The sequence below is a fragment of the Setaria italica genome, chromosome VI (assembly GCF_000263155.2).
Source record: "Setaria italica strain Yugu1 chromosome VI, Setaria_italica_v2.0, whole genome shotgun sequence".
NCBI lineage: Eukaryota > Viridiplantae > Streptophyta > Magnoliopsida > Poales > Poaceae > Setaria > Setaria italica.
The window spans coordinates 26,956,498-26,975,658 of record NC_028455.1 but is presented as its reverse complement, the minus strand read 5'-3'; the positions used below and the strand labels follow the sequence as shown (position 1 = coordinate 26,975,658).

General features: G+C 42.5%; 3 protein-coding genes across 3 annotated transcripts; 1 reads left to right on the top strand and 2 right to left on the bottom strand.

Annotated features, from left to right (window-relative positions):
* Nucleotides 1-33: 33 nt before the first annotated feature.
* On the top strand, nucleotides 34-2,784 carry LOC101779642. The gene is given in 4 exon segments (XM_012846686.3): nucleotides 34-1,314; nucleotides 1,317-1,412; nucleotides 1,414-1,551; nucleotides 1,554-2,784. Coding segments are annotated over 4 exon segments (2,601 nt in total). The 5' UTR covers nucleotides 34-45; the 3' UTR covers nucleotides 2,652-2,784.
* A 272-nt stretch (nucleotides 2,785-3,056) lies between these two features.
* Nucleotides 3,057-10,931, bottom strand: LOC101779251. Its single transcript, XM_012847046.2, has 18 exons — nucleotides 10,677-10,931; nucleotides 10,096-10,216; nucleotides 9,394-9,575; nucleotides 9,198-9,305; nucleotides 9,060-9,124; nucleotides 8,408-8,513; nucleotides 7,835-7,918; nucleotides 6,724-6,870; nucleotides 6,264-6,392; nucleotides 5,437-5,504; nucleotides 4,993-5,026; nucleotides 4,835-4,919; nucleotides 4,361-4,428; nucleotides 4,179-4,292; nucleotides 4,057-4,092; nucleotides 3,860-3,946; nucleotides 3,634-3,725; nucleotides 3,057-3,532 (listed from the first exon to the last, which is right to left on the bottom strand). Exons 1-18 carry the CDS (start codon nucleotides 10,830-10,832, stop codon nucleotides 3,430-3,432), a joined length of 1,785 nt encoding a protein of 594 aa, XP_012702500.1. The 5' UTR covers nucleotides 10,833-10,931; the 3' UTR covers nucleotides 3,057-3,429.
* Nucleotides 10,932-11,087: 156 nt separating this feature from the next.
* Nucleotides 11,088-14,454, bottom strand: LOC101768050 (chromatin remodeling protein EBS). Its single transcript, XM_012847047.2, has 5 exons — nucleotides 14,121-14,454; nucleotides 13,674-14,016; nucleotides 13,502-13,570; nucleotides 12,407-12,545; nucleotides 11,088-11,522 (listed from the first exon to the last, which is right to left on the bottom strand). Exons 1-5 carry the CDS (start codon nucleotides 14,191-14,193, stop codon nucleotides 11,496-11,498), a joined length of 651 nt encoding a protein of 216 aa, XP_012702501.1. The 5' UTR covers nucleotides 14,194-14,454; the 3' UTR covers nucleotides 11,088-11,495.
* Between the last annotated feature and the right edge of the window lie 4,707 nt (nucleotides 14,455-19,161).

Genomic DNA, 19,161 nt, shown 5'->3' with positions numbered 1-19,161 from the left:
AAGCAGCTGTCTCGATGCAGTAGCGTGGACTGGACCAGTGGTGAGATGTTCGACCCGGTCCACTTGATTCAGATTGCAGCCCTTAATTTGGGCCACGCGGCCCATCTTTCCAAACCAACCAGGCAAACCACCAATCACACACACCGACCGCGAGGCAGTGACGACGAGTCCACAGTCCACGCCTCGCCTCCCCCGGTCCACCGCCCCCACGCCGACCTCCATCCCGATCCGCCGCCGCCGGCCATGTCCGGCCGCCACGCGCCGCACCTCCGGCTGGCGGTGCCGCCGCGGCTCTCCGCGCACCCTTCCTTCCGCTTCCCCTCCACGCCTCTCCCCACCCCGTCCAAAGCCCGCGGCCTCCCCTCCTCCTCCTCCGCCTCCCCCTCGTCCCCGTACGGCGCCGCGCTCCTCCGATTGCTCGTCCTGCACGCGCTCTTCCTCCTCGCGCCCACCGTGCGCTCGCTCCCCTCCCTGGCCCGCGCGCTCGCGCTGCCCCCGCTCCTCGCGCTGCTCGCCGCCGCCGCGCTCCTCCTCCTCCACTTCGCCGCCGTCTCCCGCAAGGCCCACCAGCACCACCACCCGTTCCCAGGGCTCCCCGCCCTCCTCCGCCCGGCCCTCCTCCTCGCGCTCTCCCTCCTCCTCCGGCTCGTCGCCCTCCGCGTTGTCCCGTCCCCTGGCCTCCTCGTCCTCGCGGAGTCAGCAGGTTCCCTGTTCGCCCGCGCCCTCCGCCGGCCCTCCCGCCGCCGCGTCCTCTCCGTCGCCGTCGCGGCCTTATCTCTGGTTTGCATGTCCCCTTCCCCTTCCGTGATCCTCGCGATCCCCTTCGCCTCGGGCTTCCTTTCCTCGACAGAACACTCGGCCACCGCGCGGCATGCCACACGCAGTAGGCGTGCCCGAGCGGCAGCCTTTGCACTCGCCGCCGCCATCCTCTCCGTGCCGGCGCTTGTGGGTCTCTCCTTTTTCGGTGACACAGACACCAGCGACGGTCTCGATGGAGCAGTGCCAATCGGCCCGCTCTGGTTGGTGCTACTTAACGCTGCCTTCTTTGGCATGGCTTTGGGACGACAGCAGGAGCACGACGGCGGCAGTGGTAGGCCAAGTGTGGATTTTGCAATGACGTTCTTGTGCACTCTTGTTCTTCAGCTGGTGTACTACCCGAAGCTGCCTTTACCGGGTTTCTTGATCTCTGGGTTCCTCTTGTGGATTGCCAGCAGGGAACAGGCACCTGCAGGATATGTGGAGCTTGGGAGCAAAGATGTATCAGGGGTCAGTTTATGAGGGCAGTCATGGGGGCCAGTCAGGCATATCTTGAGGGGAGCGGGAAGGTCGAGGGAAGATTTGCTGCATTTCTCTTGATCAATACAGGCTTACATGTTTGTTTGAAATTTTCCTGTGGGTTCATGAGTGATAGCCTTGGGGCTGATTTCTGATGGCTTGGCCATATGGTTGTTTGATTGTTGCTGCACTGGGCAATTGGTCTCTACGCATCCTAACATAGCGAGATTGCCTGCAAATGGGATGTACAACTTTGGAAGAGGCAGGTTTGAGATTTCTTGTCAGGGTATGTTAATGCAGTGTTCTTGGTTCTTGTTGGTGTGGTGATCGTGTTGGAGTCATTTGAGAGATTCTGAGCTCGGGAAATATCAACTAGTAGTCTTTTGGCAGTTTCAATAGGTGGACTTGTCGTAAACGTCATTGGATTGGTTTTCTTTCATGAGGAGCACCATCATGCTCATGGTGGTACCTGTTCTCACTCCCATTCACATTCTCATTCACATCAACATGGTCATGAACATCACCAACACCATGGCCACGGAGATCACCAACATCATGATCATGATCATCACAGTGTTAATCATGTGAAGGCATGTTGTGATCATCATGGAGATGAGAGTCATCATCATTATCACCACAGTAATGGTAATATCGACGGCATCCATAACAACCTCATGGACAACGCCTGTAAGGAAAAACATAGCCATAGCCATGGCCATGAGCATGAGCATCATCACCATGACCATTCAGGACATTGCCATCAGAGTGGAGACCATGCTCATCAAAATTGCAGCAGTATTGGTGTTGACCAACAGCTTCTTGAGATTCCTCTTAGCAATATGCATTCTCACGGCGCAGAAGGTCACTCTTCAAAAGCAGTACTGAGCTCATCAGAATCTGGAAACCATAAGAAGTCAGAACACCGGCATCACATTGATCACAACATGGAAGGAATCTTCTTGCATGTCCTAGCTGACACAATGGGAAGCGTTGGTGTCGTAATATCAACATTACTGATCAAGTACAAGGGATGGCTTATAGCTGACCCCATATGCTCAGTATTCATTTCAGTAATGATCGTATCTTCTGTTCTTCCATTGTTAAGGAATTCTGCTGAAATTCTGTTGCAGAGAGTCCCGAGGAGTCATGAAAAGGATTTGAATGTAGCTTTGGATGATGTTATGAAGATTGAGGGTGTCCTTGGAGTTGATAATGTTCATGTGTGGAACTTAACAAATACCGACATCGTAGGCACTTTTCACCTACATGTATCTGCAGAAGCTGACAGGTCCTCCATAAGAAATAGAGCTTTACGAATATTTCATGAAGCTGGAGTTCAGGATCTGACTATCCAGATCGAGTGTGTTAAAAGATAGCAACAATTGTTGATAGTGTGACAGGTTTTGACATAGAGAAGTTTTTTATGGCACTCCACGCAGGAGTCATCAGCTTCAAATGTATCATGAAAAGATTCTTTTTAATACAAATATGCATCTTGTCATTCAGGAATTGCATGCTCTGTTGTACCCTTGCACCAAAGCACAACCTCATCCTAATCCATTACTGTGAATATTGGTGAATCTTACAACTGATACTGCTTCTGTAGACCTGATAATGTATACTGTCTGAAACACTGAATAACACTCATTGCAAGTTAGCAACTTATTTTATTGTCGCATTGACATTTTCTGTTACTTGCTAGCTTAATAGATTATTTCATGGAGAAAAGAGATCATTTTTGACGACCTGTTCATTATTCACAGGAGTGGTGGTGAAACAAATAACAGAATCTCCCTGTATGGCATTTAATTGTTATGATAAATGGAAGTATAATCGTTGTTCTACTTGCATGATACAAGGCATTTACTTTCAGCTTGCATAGTTGATACATCCTTCAACACGAATCAAACCATCCTCAGCTTGATTCAGCATTATTTGAGAAATGATGTGGACAATGACGTTACAAAGCACGATTCACTTAAGCAGTTCAGCTAAGTGGGTAAGTTACAAAGTGAAACAGACTTGATCAATCGGTGATTCTATCTGCGGTACTCTCATAATGTTTTGCTCTAACTGGAAGCTATACACATGTAGATCTATCTATGCACACTTCTTTTTTCTAAGGGAGACCTTAGTTCTTTTAAATGAAGCTGTTTACTCCCCTTGACGATAATCTAAACCAGCTCCATATCTCCATGCTTCAAGGTACTGTTTCCATTGATACTTGTCCCTGGGAGGCAAGGATTCGACCCAAGACCTTCAAAATGTTGTGAAAATAGTAAGCATACCAGACCTTTAGATGGTACATAAGTGTGGATTTTGATATTAGAAAATAGAAACATATGACATCCATTGTACCTCGTGACTGGATCGATGAAGGTAGAAAGGAAAGTGTAGAAACCAAGCATCAGAAAATGGCCTGACCAGTCAAGGATGACTCCAAGTCCAACCTGGAAGGAAGAAGAATAAATGCGCTACTAAACTCCAATTGTCAGGCCTCCATGCGAGGATTTGCCAAGGCATTGCAGCTTGTATGAATCAAATGAGAAAATGGGAGAATGTGCTAGTTTTTCACAAGTTTTACCTGCTTAAATATGGAAGGCAGAAGTTGTGGCCGAGTGAGCATTACTAGACCCAAAGTTTTCACTAGTGGTCCAAATTGTATCACATCCTGCAAATGCAGAGTTTCGTCAGTGTGGAAGACAGTATTTTTGTTTATATGTATATGTATGTATATAAGAATGCAAATTCATGGGTTTTAGTACAATGTGCAAGTACAACCTGGAGAAATGGCCGGAGTACTGAATCCCCAAGTTTCTGATATTGAAAAAAAAAACTAATAAGATCAATAAAAGAATTGACACAATGGTTTATCTTTTTAAGTATCTCAACTCTCAAGTTACCTGCATTGACTGAAAATTAGCAAAAAGAAGTTCATTAATAAAGGTTGGCGACACATTGATGTCCGGCTGTACTGACATCGCTCGTTGGAACAGCCATGATGCACTTAAATTTGGCTGCAATACCAAAAAAGGAATAAGGTTCTACTACAAATTATAATGAAAGGGCTATGGAGCACACTAACCATGTAAGGGTTCAGCAGCCGCAGGCTATGAGCATCCAGGAAATCTCCTTCAACTGCTTCATATATACCTGTAGCTCCAAAGAACAAAAAGAAGAAAGAATGTGAAACCAAATGGATAAGATAACAGCAAAAGTAAAGGTACACGAGACTCATCATCAATAAAGTAATACCACAGCTTAACATCCAAATTACTAGCATCTTAACATGTGGGCTCAGGACGTCAGTTGATGTCCAAACTAACAGTGTAGTGTAAAAAGTATAGTTTTGTTATACAATGGTCCAAGTTTGTGTTGTTTCATGAAATGGATTCCAAAAGCTGTAGGTTTGTGATAATTTTCCACGTAAGTATAGTTTATGCAGTTTACTCCGATATGAATGAATCCGTACTCTGTTTTTTCATTAATATTAGAGTAAACATTTCTTTTTCATGATATATAGTAATGCATTAAAGACAAGTAAATTCAACAGACAAACCATTTGACAAACGCCCAAGATGTCTCGTCAAGCTTCCAAAACCTCCAAATGAAACAGGTGACTGTATTCCACTAGCATCACCAACCTTAAGTACAAGGGCATCAGTGATTAAGAATAGACGCAGGATCAATAGTGCTTCCATAACAGAAATCGCATACCTGTAAGATACGGTCAAATGCAGCTGGCAAGGGGCTGAAATGGTGGAGTTTATTGTGTCAGATTTAGCACACAAACCTAAAAGCGAAAGTACCAATAACGGCATAATCAGAACAGAAAGATACATAAACTATGAAACTCTGCAGATACAGTCCAGATATAATAAGCAAAGCTAAATGTTGGGGCTTATCACTTGCATGTTTATGCTAAAAATTTATTCACAAAATACACTACTCTCAAGTCCCAAATGATCGTCTGTAAAGGGTTTCTACAAGCAAATATTCCAGTATAACCCAAAATGAAATGACGCGCAGTTCTCCTGCGTGGTTCGAGAAAAAAAAACCCAAAATGAACATTTGTTTCCTTCATATAATATTTCTCACCCATGATGTGCAAACAATATGCCATAAATTGGCATGATAAAAGTTGAAGGATGGAGGATATACCTATCCCGATAAGTTGGAAAAATTCCAAATATAACTCTCCTTATATCCAGATTTTCAAGAACTACATCCTACAAAAACAAAACAATAAATAAATAAATAAATAGCATGGTTACATACGCACGTAAATAAACAAAATCATAATGTACAGCAATGTATGCCAAATTGCTGGTAAACTGGTTTATCACATTTTAGAGTTTAACTGTTTTCACTTTTCAGCATTTCAGCTTAAATATGCTATTATCAGACCATGTGCAACTAAGAAGTTGACAAATTGGTGTACGCCTATTGAATATATATACTTCCATGGGCATCAGATAATTTTTGTTGTAAAACGTAAATCAAAGAGACGAAGCCAAAGCCCATTGTTGTGGACTATCAACAGAATAAGAAACAGGAAGGATCCTTAACATTGTTATATTTGACTCCTAAGAGAAAAGGAAGGTGGACCGATCAACATAGGAAGATCATAACCTCCTGTCCTCATATATTTATCTTTCATCCATGTACCAGATATTGATAATATGACTATAATGCAACAAATGTTTCGCCATGCACATTTATATATCAGGATATATGGTGCAACATGAATGATTGACATGATGTGTCCTGCTACTTCACAATTATACCCGCACTATGCTGTTAGAAAAATAATGTTCCTTGATTGACTGATGACTATTTAAGTATAAGTAAATTGCATAAATGATATTCAATTATACATAGCTACCAAAGTATAGATACAAACAAATTTACTTGTACCAAATGTTGCCAATAATAAAAGAATCCTGTTAGTTTTACAATTTGTAAATGTATGACAGAATACCATTCACCTGGTAAGCAGGCATAAGGTTCCAAAACACTTCCAAAAGTTCTTCTAGCTTAGGACCCCCAATTTTTGGATCAACATAAGTGAACATGTATGTAGTACGATCATTGGGACCAGAACCAGCAGGAAAGGCCTATAAGAAATGCTCAGATCAAATGAGACAAGGAATATAAACATAAAAAAAGGTTTGAATCCCATCTGGATTAACTTTTAGAAGTTCATGAAACAGCCTTTAAAAAAACTATTTCACAAGATAGACATTGCAGAAGAGGATGGTGATTGAGTAAAACATAGAATAGATATTAACCATGTCAGAAGCACTTTTGTTCTTTAAATAAATCATGCTGAGTGTTGTATGTTGTGGAGCAAGGAACAATAATGTGGAGAACACACTGATATCCCAGATTCCCAGTTCTTTGCTATGACTTTGCATTACAAATCCTGATTGAGGAGGAAACAATTACCTCCCAAAAGAGTTGTACTCCTGAATTTCCAGCTCTATTTACTGATGAGCTACTGAAAATAATATCACTTGTTGTATTTTTCTCAAATCCACGAGCACAAGCACCAACAACAAGGCACATTCCATCTGGTTTTCTACCAGACCGGATCTTGCACAAGGACAGAAGAGTCATAACTAATTTGTAGAGAAGAATTAGGAAATGACTAAAACAATAAGATGACTATGCAACTAATAAAATCAAACTAGATAAAGGCACAATGTTCAATAATCCCAGAATTTAGATGTAATGAATATGATGACAGCCTTAGATTTTTCCTATGGAAATTTGAAACACTTACAAAGTACAAACGATATCCTAATTTCAGCTTGTGCATCGAAGCTTCTCTTTTAGTTTAGTTACAAAAACCAAGTTCCGTTTCCATGCACGGCATTTTTTTTTTGAGCGAAATACAGAAGAGGAAACCCCTACTGTGGTATTTATTATATAGATAAAAAAGACAGAGGTTAAAAAAAAGAAAAACTAGAAAGAGAAACTTCACAGAAGGCTGCTTAGCCAAACAGAAAGGCTGCTCTTATGCACGGCATTTTTATCTTGATATACATAGCTGTAGTCAGTAAAAACTTTGCTCAAAAGCTACTTCTATATTGTAAGCATGGAACTTGGTTCGCACAGGCTGACAGCCCAAATATGCTTAGCCAACCCTGGTATACTAATGAAGTTATCATACTGTTCAAGCTCAGTAACTGTTCAGCGTGCATCACTAAAAGGATAGAGCATGACACGAATGTATTAGGGTGAAACAACACTACCTTATGGGTGTAAGCACATGCTAACTTGTATGACTGGAATATAATCTTCAGAAACTACCATTATTATACTGTGGCAGATTTGATGCCAGGAGGCACTATACAAGAAACTAAAGCAGTATTGAGAGGTGCAGTTGTTAGTTGCCACTACCAATTGAATCCTAACTCAATCAAGTTAGCAGCCTCATTTGTGGAAAGAAGTTATCAACTATTAGCACCCTACATTATCAGGCATGTGCTAAGAATTGGTTTCTAATATGCATGAGTTATGATGTGACTTTGAATACATGAATATATGGGAATACCTGCCTCACGATTGGAGAAAAATTACCCATAGCATCAACAACAAGTCGGCAAGACAAGAAATCATCATCACTCAGTTTTAGTACCTGTTGGAAAACAATGGAATGTTAATACCTCCATGCTTGGAAAAATGCACAATCTGATCCAAACTAGCACAATACTATGTTTACTGGTGTTAACTCTAGAGTAAGGGATTATGAAAAAATATCATCATAAAAATCTACATAATAATTGAAAGGATTTCTTTAACAAAATAGGTGTTTATTATATTAGTCAAGCCATCCCCCCGTGATCGAGTTTTTCTAATATATTAGTCAAGCCAAGACTGTTGGTGTATTGTGTGTATTATGGCCCAATAGGCCCATGTAAGACATCTATATAGCTACCCTCTAGGGTTAGCCCAATAATCTATCTATTACCTTCTAATATGGTATCAGTTAGGGTTTCCTGGTGACCGGCCGCCGCCGCCGCCGCCGGCCGGCGCCATGGCCGGCGACCCCCTTCCCCCTCCCCTCTCCTCCTTCCCCTCTCTTCCTCCATCGTGGGCCCAGGTTGCGACCATATAATTTGCTTACTGCACGATCATCATAGACGTAAATGCTTGATAGACTCTTCCCCTCAAATATTGTTCCTCCTGAAGAAATGAAGCGTTCTTTCATGGTTTCAACAAGTTTAGCAGGCCTGAAAAGGTAAAATAAACTGATAAATCAGCTAAGATTATTGCTTTATTTATGTAAAGAGTTTTCTCTTGCTGCATGAAATTACATAGGGCATGTATCACTATCAGTCTAGTTACCATAGCATATACCGAGGTTCTCTTGTGCTTAATAACTCATTATCCTGAAGATGACTTTTAATCAAGAAATATTTTTAAGTGATATTCCTAATTTCTACAAAAAGATGTTTTAGATATTATTTGACTTAAAATATAAACCAAAAGACAAGGAGTTGACCTTGCAAACAAAAAGTGAAAAGCTATATCACAATAACAAGATACGGATTAGTCCTTTGTTACTCATTGCCACTTCAGATACTACATGCTTACCTTTTTCAGTACTATGCCATAAGTACAAAGTACATATTTGTTTGATCATATTTATACTCTATCATCTTGCCTATTTCATAAACATCAAAATCATGCAGGCAATATGCATTTTTCAGATCTTGCAACTGGCACAATACAAACTAAGGATAGCTGATTTATATGCGGCACAGCAGATAACTTACGAAATACCAAGATTAAGAATGTTCTCCACCCAAATTTCACCTTTATCCTCAAATCCACACCTATTCTGCACAGAAAAAAAAATTAAAAGGAAAAGAAGAATTGGTAGACAACAAGGCATGATCTGAAAAAGGTCTTACAGGATTGAAATCACTTGAAATTATTTGTTCAAGCTCTGCTTCCGAAAGGATGCCAATCTCCACAATTTCCATAAGCTCTTTTCTTGAAATATTCCACTCTTGTTCCCTCTGTTTTGCAGATATAGGTATATGTTTCATGATTCAGTAAAATTTTGTTCTTGGGATAACTCAGGAATAGCCATATAGGGTTGATTACCCCTTTGATTATGTTTCTTTCGATAATTCCAACACGAAGGCCTTTAGAACTGAGAGCAGTAGCTACAAATATACCTAATGTGCCACCACACACTATTAAATCAAAGATCTCTGAACCAGCACCAACATTAGAATCAGCCAACGGCCCTTGAATCCGAGTAACAACTTCAGGGACTTTGGAATCTGCATGCATGCATTTCCATCAGAGTGTAGCTAAAAAGATATTCAAGCTTTCAGTTACAATTGTATAACTTTTCTATTAAATACAGTTGCAAGTCCTCGGTAAACTGGAAAGCCATACAGCTTCAGCCTTTCAGAAGCTAACTGCTGAATATCAGCAGTACCAATCACACCCATCCTCGAGTGGTTCATCAAACAAACGAAATATGGATGGCACATTTCAGTCCCATGCTTGTATGGACAAAAGATTTCTAGGAAGAAGTGGTGTTTGGTAAAGCCTGTAAAAGCTTCCTATTGAACAGACTAATTTTCATACAATAGGATAGCCTTCCACATGATGAGCCAAATTGAACATTCCTGCGGCATTGTGTCTGGTAAATAACAGATGAAACTACTAAAACTCACGTGTAAGAGAGATGAATCCAAGTATCAATCATAATTGCCAATCTTAGTGGAGCAAATATCAGAAGCAGTAAATGCAGATGAACTTCTCTGTATAATGTTTAGATTATCTGACACATACCTACTTGTGGTCCACAGATACTAGTCCATATTTGATCCAATCTTTTCAGCGCACTATATGAGTATGCCCCTCCAGCACCCCCAACTTCTTCACTACCACCAGAGATCTTATCCATTATCACCTACACAGCTTAGCGATGTTAATCCATCATATCTTAAAATCACATGAGGAACCTAAAGAAAAACTGGTGCACGTGATAACTGTGTGGAAGTTATGGTAGTTACAGTGCCCAGGAAATATCAAAAATACAGGACACCGAATGAAATCAGCAGCATTATGTCAACCGCAAATTGGCATCCACCTGTGCTCAATAAATTGGTGTGCTACATTAGCCACAAAATTGCTTCCATCAGAGTGATGGGTTGTGCATTGATGTTTCAACTTTTTGCTGGCAACATTCCCATCAATTTGCACGACATTTATGCAAGTAAGTGGCATGTGCTATGTTGTAGCTCTAGTCTTTAGTTTTCCTACAATGTAGCAACACTATACGATGCGTCCTACTACACGGAATTCGTCACACCAAGACCTTCCGACACATGAATCTGGACGATGGTACCGCATTCGATCCCGCGGCTCACCTGGGTTCTGGAAGGCGCCGGCGTGGCCTCCCCAGCCGCCGCTCTGGCGCGCAGGCGCACGCCACCGCCGCGCCCCGCCCCGGTGCGCCCACCGCGAGCGCGTGGCGGGGCGGCGCCGGCCGCCGCGGGGACCAGGCGAAGGACAGGGGGCGGCATGAGTAGGGGGAGCGCTGCGGCCGTGCGGGAACTGGGCTCCGCGCGCGGGCGGGTGCGGGGCCGAGGAGGGAGGGAATGGATTGGCTTTGCTCGTTCGCGCGCCCGCCACTCGCTTCGATTTGGTGAGAGGCAAAAGCAAAACAAACGGCTGGGAACCGCCGGGCTCGGATGGCTCCCACTTCCGACGACGTGGTCGTCCTCGGCGCCATTGTGTCCTCTGGCTCTGAGCGGGCCACTCAGCACAAGCAAAAGCGAGGAACAACAGGACGGCAACATTGTTAAAAGTTTGGGCTCTGCAGCAACAGAGCCCAGAGGAGATACCCACATGACTCGAATTATCAGCCACAGAGGGAACTGTCCGGCAGCAGTTCAGTTCAGTCAACACAATGCACAAGCAGCTGCTAATCCGACAAGCCAACACGACCGCGGCTGTTTTCCTGTTCGGTACAACAGCATGCCACACCGACTGAAACCAGCAAAACCGTACCACCGATAACACGGCATAATGCCTGACGGCTCACAACGACGGAGCCAAAGGTTCCGCAAACACTTGTTCTACTGCACTGCACTGTACACCTCCGCTCTAGTGACGCCAAGGGCTGCTGGTACGCCACGGAAGGCAGCGCGTCTCCTCAGCGATGGATGCTGGCACTCGGAGTTGTGTTACCTCCTCTGCCTTTTCGATTCAGCCTACAGTTTATGAGCCAAAAGAGAACAAACATGCGTTAGGAAAAACGATGGTACAGGATTTTGTATTTGGGTGGGTGAACGTGCATTGCTATTAAGATGGAAAGATAAAAGGCATAGCAGTATGCAGAGTGTTTACCAAAAAAGCATAGTACTGTAAATAAGAAAGGTTCATATTACTGTGTTAATCCGCAGTCATAGGCTGGTAGCAGCCATGGCAAATTATAACTCTGCGGCCTTTACTGTTTTTCATACACTTTGTTTCTTATACTACATCTTAAAGCACTAGGAACATGTAAAGATCAAGACTTGTGCCAATCTGAGAATCAACTACACCTATGTCAACTAGCTATCCTTGGAGACAAGCTACACAGAATATGCATGGAAATTTGGTAGAAATTATGAGGTTAAGTTGAATAGTTTTTGGATACAGTAATAATTGTGAGGCGCAAAAACAAAGGCAGCCTAATACAGCTTCTACAAATTGAATAAAGCAAAGGATTAGAAATAAGCACAAGATAGTGATTAAATCTGAATTTGATATAGAGGCTGAAAACTAAATCCCGAACAAAGAAATATGAGCTTTAGACTTTAGTACAATAGTGCAGAACTAAAAAAAACACTCGAGATAGATACCAGTTAAGGCACTACAACCATGGTTTCAATCTCAAAGATTCCATGGCAGATTAGAAAATGCCTCCTGAGCATTTGCTAACTCAACACTACATGACGAGCATAAAATAGTTCGTAAAGAATGCCGACTACTTTACAATATTATGCCTAAAAAAGGATGATATATCTTAAAAGAGTCCAATGAGTGCCTAGTAGAAAATAAAAAATACAAATAATCAGGCCTACAATATATAAAGAACAAGGAATTAGCTTACCTTAGGCTCAGAATTTGGGGAAGTAGCATATGCATTTGAAAGTCTCTTTGATCCATTTTCCTTCACACAGTCTGAGCAAACAAAGTGATCTAGCTTTTTGGCCTGTTCAATGGTCATGCCCATGCACGATGGATGGAACCTGTATATTATAGAATCTGAATAAGACTGGAGCCCAAAAACAGATGCATATGGAAGAACAATAACAGCATACAAGGGAACAAACAAAATAAATTTATCTGCATTCCCAACTTGACATATACATATTTATTTGCATGGACCTGAGTCCTGACACCATAAAACATCCTATGGAAGGAAATCCGGATATCATTTCAAATTTTATTTGAATGCTGGAGGTGACATGGCAAACTACATGAACGCATACCACCTTAAAAGCATGTATGTCCATTTTGCACTTCTATTGTAATAGGCATATATGATTTCCATAGGATCTCAGTTTTTATGCAAAGTTGATGGCACCTAAACCCTAAAGCGCTAGAGAAATTGCACATTTCCCACGGTGAAATGAAGATTCCAAACAAAATGGGACATGAAAATTGCGAACAGAGAAACAGAGTTTGGCATGCACAAATGAAGAGGCTGTCAGTCAGGATCAAACAATCTTAGCTATATCCTCTAGCAGTTCTCTTAATACAACAGTACAGCTACTAAAATCGAAATGCCCCAGCACGAAATCCTGAATCCTCTAGCATCACTTTGTAGTTAGGATCTCATATAAGATGAAACATTTTATATGAAATGGTGTCATCTTTCATGAAAAAAAATGTGTCAAGTTTGAGACAATGTGGAGAAATAGACACATTCCCACATCCTTGGCTATTCAAATCACAATCCATCTTCTATCTGTTGTCTAAAGATCTACGGATGATACAATAACAAACATTTTATGATCATTATCCATTTTAATTTTACGACTACGCAGCAATAGCATGGATCCAGATTCCACAGAACCATATGAATGTGGTTATAACACACACTAATTTCAATGTGGTTTCCTGCAAAACTAATGTGAAATTGCTGCACTCTACCTCAGTAATAAAATGTTAAATTACAGATCTCTGGAATGAACAAGCGTACCAGTCTTTGCAGGCGTCGCACTGTACCATGAGATCATCTGGGTTGTACGGCATCTCACACTTGCAATACCTTAAAACAGAAAATCACAAATCGAAATTAGATGGCAAGCAAGCTCAAAACCCAACAACTGAAAATAACAATCAACAAGGGGAGGCTCCATTGAGCTCCGTACACTGCGACACGATCAGGGGTAAATGAGCCGGTCGCCGCCTTATACTCGAATCGGCAGAAGAAGTCCTCGGGCCCGACATTGTCGAGCTTGGTGTAGTTCTTGAAAGAGTGTACAACACACTTGCCCTCGATGGTGTGGGCGCTCTGCAGGTCGAAGTGGTCGGAGAGGAACAGCTCCTTGGCGCCGTGGAACTGCCGGCGGCCGCCCTTGGACTCCTCGGGGCGGTAGTACCAGCGCACCCGCACCCGCACGCTGCCGCGGCCGTCGGCCTCCATCTTCTCCACCCGCGCCACGTACGGCTGGTTGTCCGAGTCCGACGGCCGCATCAGCACGCAATCGCCAACTTCCCGGCGCGGACATTGCAGCAGCGTCAGATTACTCGCCGGAAAACACAGGTTTCACAAGCACACACGGGAGTGAACAGAGCAGGGGGGAGGGGGAAATTACCTCGGACGACCTTGTTGGTGCCGCGGATAGTGTACGAATCCACGTCCTTCTTGCCTTGCTTCGTCTTCGCCATGGCCGTGGAGCGTGGATTTGGAGGGGGAGAAACCCTAGCAGAGGAGAAATGGGGAGCGGAGGGGAAGCGGACAGGGGGAGTGTTCGCTGCTGGAGAAACGAGGAGAAGGGCAGTTTAGGGAGACTATGAACTTTACCGAAAGCTCCAAGGCTCGAAGCTCGATCTTTCAAGAAGAAAAAAATTAAAACGAAGCTCGCAAGCCTCGATTTCCACTTGCCCGTTTCTAGTTTAGCTCTCAAGATTGATTAGCCCCCTACCCCATGCAGTTTATTGAGTCCCAAAGCCTCCCAACAATTTTCAACCATGGATATGCATACGGATGAAGAGGAGGAGGAAGAAGAAAAAAAGAAGAAAGAAGAGTAAAATGAACCCCTCTTCTCATATCCTATATCCGCCTAGACTTGTGATACATATTTTCTGAGATAATAAATATGGTTTTGCTATATCATGTCCTAGTGAAAAAATTGAGCATGGGTGGACTTGAGCTCATGGTGTTGGACAGCGCCTTCGCGATGCTGGGTTTTCTTTTATGCTGATTCCAAAAGCCGTCTTGATAATCAGCAAAGGCCGTCTTGATTCTCCTTATCCCCTTGGGCCTCTTTTGACTTGAGCACCATTGTTTTCGTCTTTCAAAAAAATTCTTAATATTCATGCTAGTTTTGTGCAATTTTGGAAACATGCATTGCATAAACACAAAGATATAGCCACATGGGGATTAATGTCAGCGCCATGGCTAAAATCATATTAAAATGATTGCATAGACCATTTAAAATGCAATAAAAAAGGTTCCAACAATGCCCATCGTTTCTTTCTACATGTAGTCATGTGTGTAATTTGCCATCCTTAGTAGTGTGACTTGGCAGGTGGTGTGACTTGGCAGTGCAAGGGATAATGGGTGCAGAGTTAGGAAAAGCAACATTAATAAGAAAATGTTACACACATGGTTCACACACTTTCTAGGAAAATTATTTATCGAACTATCTCTCTTTTTTTTGCTATTTTCAAGGGTTGGGTTATAGTTAGCCATAGGGATTGTAGGTTAGCGATATACGCATGGCTATGGAGAACTATGATGAGGTTGCTCAGATGGCCTGGATGGGATGAGGTTCGACACTCAAGGCATTTGGGGGGAGGGGAGTTGAGGTGATAGCTGTGTGCCTAAGACCTATGTGTGGCTACGAGGGAAGGAAAGTGAAATCCTAGAATTTGCCTGTGCGCTCCAAATGTTAGGGGTTGGATTCGGTACATGGGTGAAGTGAACATGTTCATACATTTCTTTTATGCTTGTGACTACATGTTGGGTTCAAATCTAAACCCATACTCATGGTAAAAATGACCCCAAACTCAACCATTAGGGTTTCTACTTGCGGGCATGCGGGTTTTACTTACTGTCATCATTATTAGAGCAGCTTGGCTGGTGGTGTGACTTGAGAGAGATATTGGGTGGGAAGTTAGGAAAAAGATACTCACACACACTTACTAAAAGATGGTTTACACACTTGTTAGGAAAAAGGTAGAACTTCCTTCTCATCTTTAGTGATGCAAGGATTAGGGTTACTGGGCTAGAGTTAGCCTTAGGGATTTGCAGTTTAGTAATATGCACATGGCTATGACTAGATCTGCGCTTAGGGGTGGCCCAATCTTGATGGAGTGAGAACCAAGTGCGCCCTAGCTGTAGAACCTCAATCCACTATGTCAACAATCGTGGAATTACACTTGGGACTAATCTATTACTAAGCGAACTAGGTTTTTGTCATCTACGCATTTGTCAGGTGGGCCCAAACACGAAGGAGCAGTGTTCATACTTTGTGTTCCAACTAGAGAAGATGCAGCTATTATCTACTCCCTCTCCCAACCGACTCTGTCTAGAGAGGTTGTACACCATACGTAGTCCTACGCATGTGTGCAACAAGCTATCGTGAACCCATAACCCTATAACAACCGAAACCCTTGGTGTCACATAGCCGCCGCCAGCCCTCCTACGTACCTCCTATATGCGCTGACGCATCAGGCAGCAGCAGTGGCACCACATGACAGCCGACGCATGACTCTGTCACTCCCCAGGATGTAGAAGAAGGGGAATCGAATGAAATTGAAGAAACTCCAATAAATTAGCCAAATTTCAATAAACCCAAAATCCCTAGAGTCATGTTTGGCCCCCAAATAAATTGAACCCAAAATCCCTAACCATAGAGCAATGATGGTGGCACTTACATGTTTCTCCTTTGGCTATCACTACTCCGGCCATGCATGGACCTTTGGCTCTACCACACATGCCGCCATCGTGGTTTTCGCCACCGCCTGCGTGACGTCGCTTCCCTACGTGCCATGTGGTCCCATCACATACTTCACTTCGCCGCCCTAGTGCTCATCGTGGTACGCCGCCATGGATTTGCTCGATAGAACTGCATGCAGCTTTGGCCACATGCACGCACCAATGAGAAGAACCATTGCGGCATAGTATCTTTGATGCTCCTCACCGCCGCCGCCTCTCCCCTCATGGGAAAGTACGGGAGGAAATGGTTTAGGGTTTCGGGGGAAGTGGTCGGGTAGCTATTATATATTTAGAGCAGGGCCATCTCGATCGCTAGATCTGATAGATGGCTGAAGGCAAGATAGGGTGGGAGTTGTGCCTGGGCTTATTGGGCTGATTTTGTGATCTAGCTAGGCTGATGTGAAGTCTTGGCTCGTTGTTCTAAATTTTTTCCATTTTTTCAATGGAATTTCATGATTATTAATGTATATTTAATTTATTATTTGTATCTCACAGCCCGTCTATCATGTTTAGCAACGAACATGAACATTATAGTGTAACAATATATCCAAATAGCCTTCACCCAGTATGCACAAAGCACATTACTTTTGATCTTAGCCATTCATGGAGTAATCAAATGCTCCATAGGTCTTACATGATTCATGTTTAACCATGCACTATATTTAGAAAATGCGTGCGCACTTTGGAAGACAATTGATTATAATTTAATATATAATTAAAAATCATACGGTTGATTAGGAAGATAATTAAATTTCGATTCATAAGACCAATTATTTCATATTAACCATACAAGGGAAATTTTTCTATTTATAAGCAGCACGCTAGAAAATTATTGCAACCTAGCGATGTTCCTTGTGTACACAACATCAAGTTTTTTGCACATGTGTCACACTGCACTGCCGGCTGCTAGCCCATACAAAATGCCTGAGGCTGAGAGTTTTAAGCACACAAACATGGCTTCATCTCGACATGTGTCCAATCGAGGATCTCTTGATAATTAAAACTCTACTCAAGGTAGAAGAAACATCATATATAAGCGATGTTCTGGTTATAAGGAGGTTGCACGACACACTTAGGTGGTGTTTTCTTCCACTGATTTATTTTTAGCACGTGTCACATCAAATGTTTAGATACTAATTAGGAGTATTAAACGTAGACTATTTACAAAACCCATTACATAATACGAATCTAAACGGCGAGACGAATCTATTAAGCCTAATTACACCTAATTAATCCATCATTAGCAAATGTTTACTGTAGCAACATATTGTCAAATCATGGACTAATTAGGCTTAATCGATTCGTCTCGCCGTTTAGATTCGTCTTATATAATGGGTTTTGTAAATAGTCTACGTTTAATACTCCTAATTAGTATCTAAACATTTGATGTGACGGGTGCTAAAAATAAGTCAGTGGAAGAAAACGGGGCCTTAGATACCAAGAACTGGCCAGCTAGCACATGGAAAATTGTAAACACGGCAAACATATTGTAAATGGAAACCTATCCTGACACGAGAAGCGGGTAATTGTTTTTCTAATCAACTTGGGGTGGCCATGCTGCAGAAGATTTCTTCCACTACGGATGCAGAGATGCCTATGTGCTCTCCTTGTACGTGTGCACGCATGCTGTAATAAGCCGAGTAATGGCCATGATTGCCTAGTTAGAAGAAGTCTAGAGCGAGAATGTTCATATTTATTAGGTGAAAACAATATTAAGTATTCCCTCCGTTCCAAATTATACACCATTTTAATTTTTTCTAGATTTAGTTTATGTATCTATATATATGTTAAATATATAGAAAAAATTATGTATCTAGAGAAATTAAAACGACTTATAACGAAAAGAGTAGAGAATACTACAAGATGAGGGCTCTCCTAAGTAGGGGCAGAGCCAGGATCTGGTGCCGACACTCTATAAACTTAAGCTAACCTCATGTTTTCTATAAAAAAAATTAAAGATTAAAAAGACTAACACTATATGGATGTGCATGGCCTGCATGGGTGCTGCAGCACCCCGCACCCCTGCAGATCCACCCCTCCGCCCCTGGTCCTGGCACGTTTGGTTTGTGCCCAAGTTTGCTGTACCAAAACTTGGTCATGACCAAATCGTGAGCAATGCCAAACCCGGGCAAAATTATGTTTGGATTGTGACCTTACCAACTATTAACAAATGTAGTTTGATATGTGAGTATGACATGTGGGGTCTGTATTTTTTTATATTTAAATATGGTCAACTGAGATCTCATTTTGTAAATATAATTACAGTGAGTATTAATATGCAAACAGATTTAAATTAAACGCACGGTTTAGAAGATATGAGCACTTAAACCAGTTAATCCTTGCTTCTTGGGGTCCGTGCAGGCTAATATGCTGCTGCCACGTTGCTCTTGGCAGCTTCCATCGGCTACCAAAACGTTGGCGAGCAGTTTGGTCGCTCGCGTTTTCGCCCGTCTTCGCTGTGTTACGCAGCTAGCTGGCTGTTGGCGCACCAATCATCGGCGATGAACCAAACGTTGCCAAAAGAATTTTGAAACGAACCGGGCAGGATTAAAAAAAAATTTCAGACTGGATAAATACAATGAATCAAAAAATAATAGAAAAGGTAAAGAGCTAAACAATTAAGTACACTTTATAGACAACACTAATCAGCATCACACTAGTAGAGCGGACAGTTGTTTCGTCCCAGCCATAAT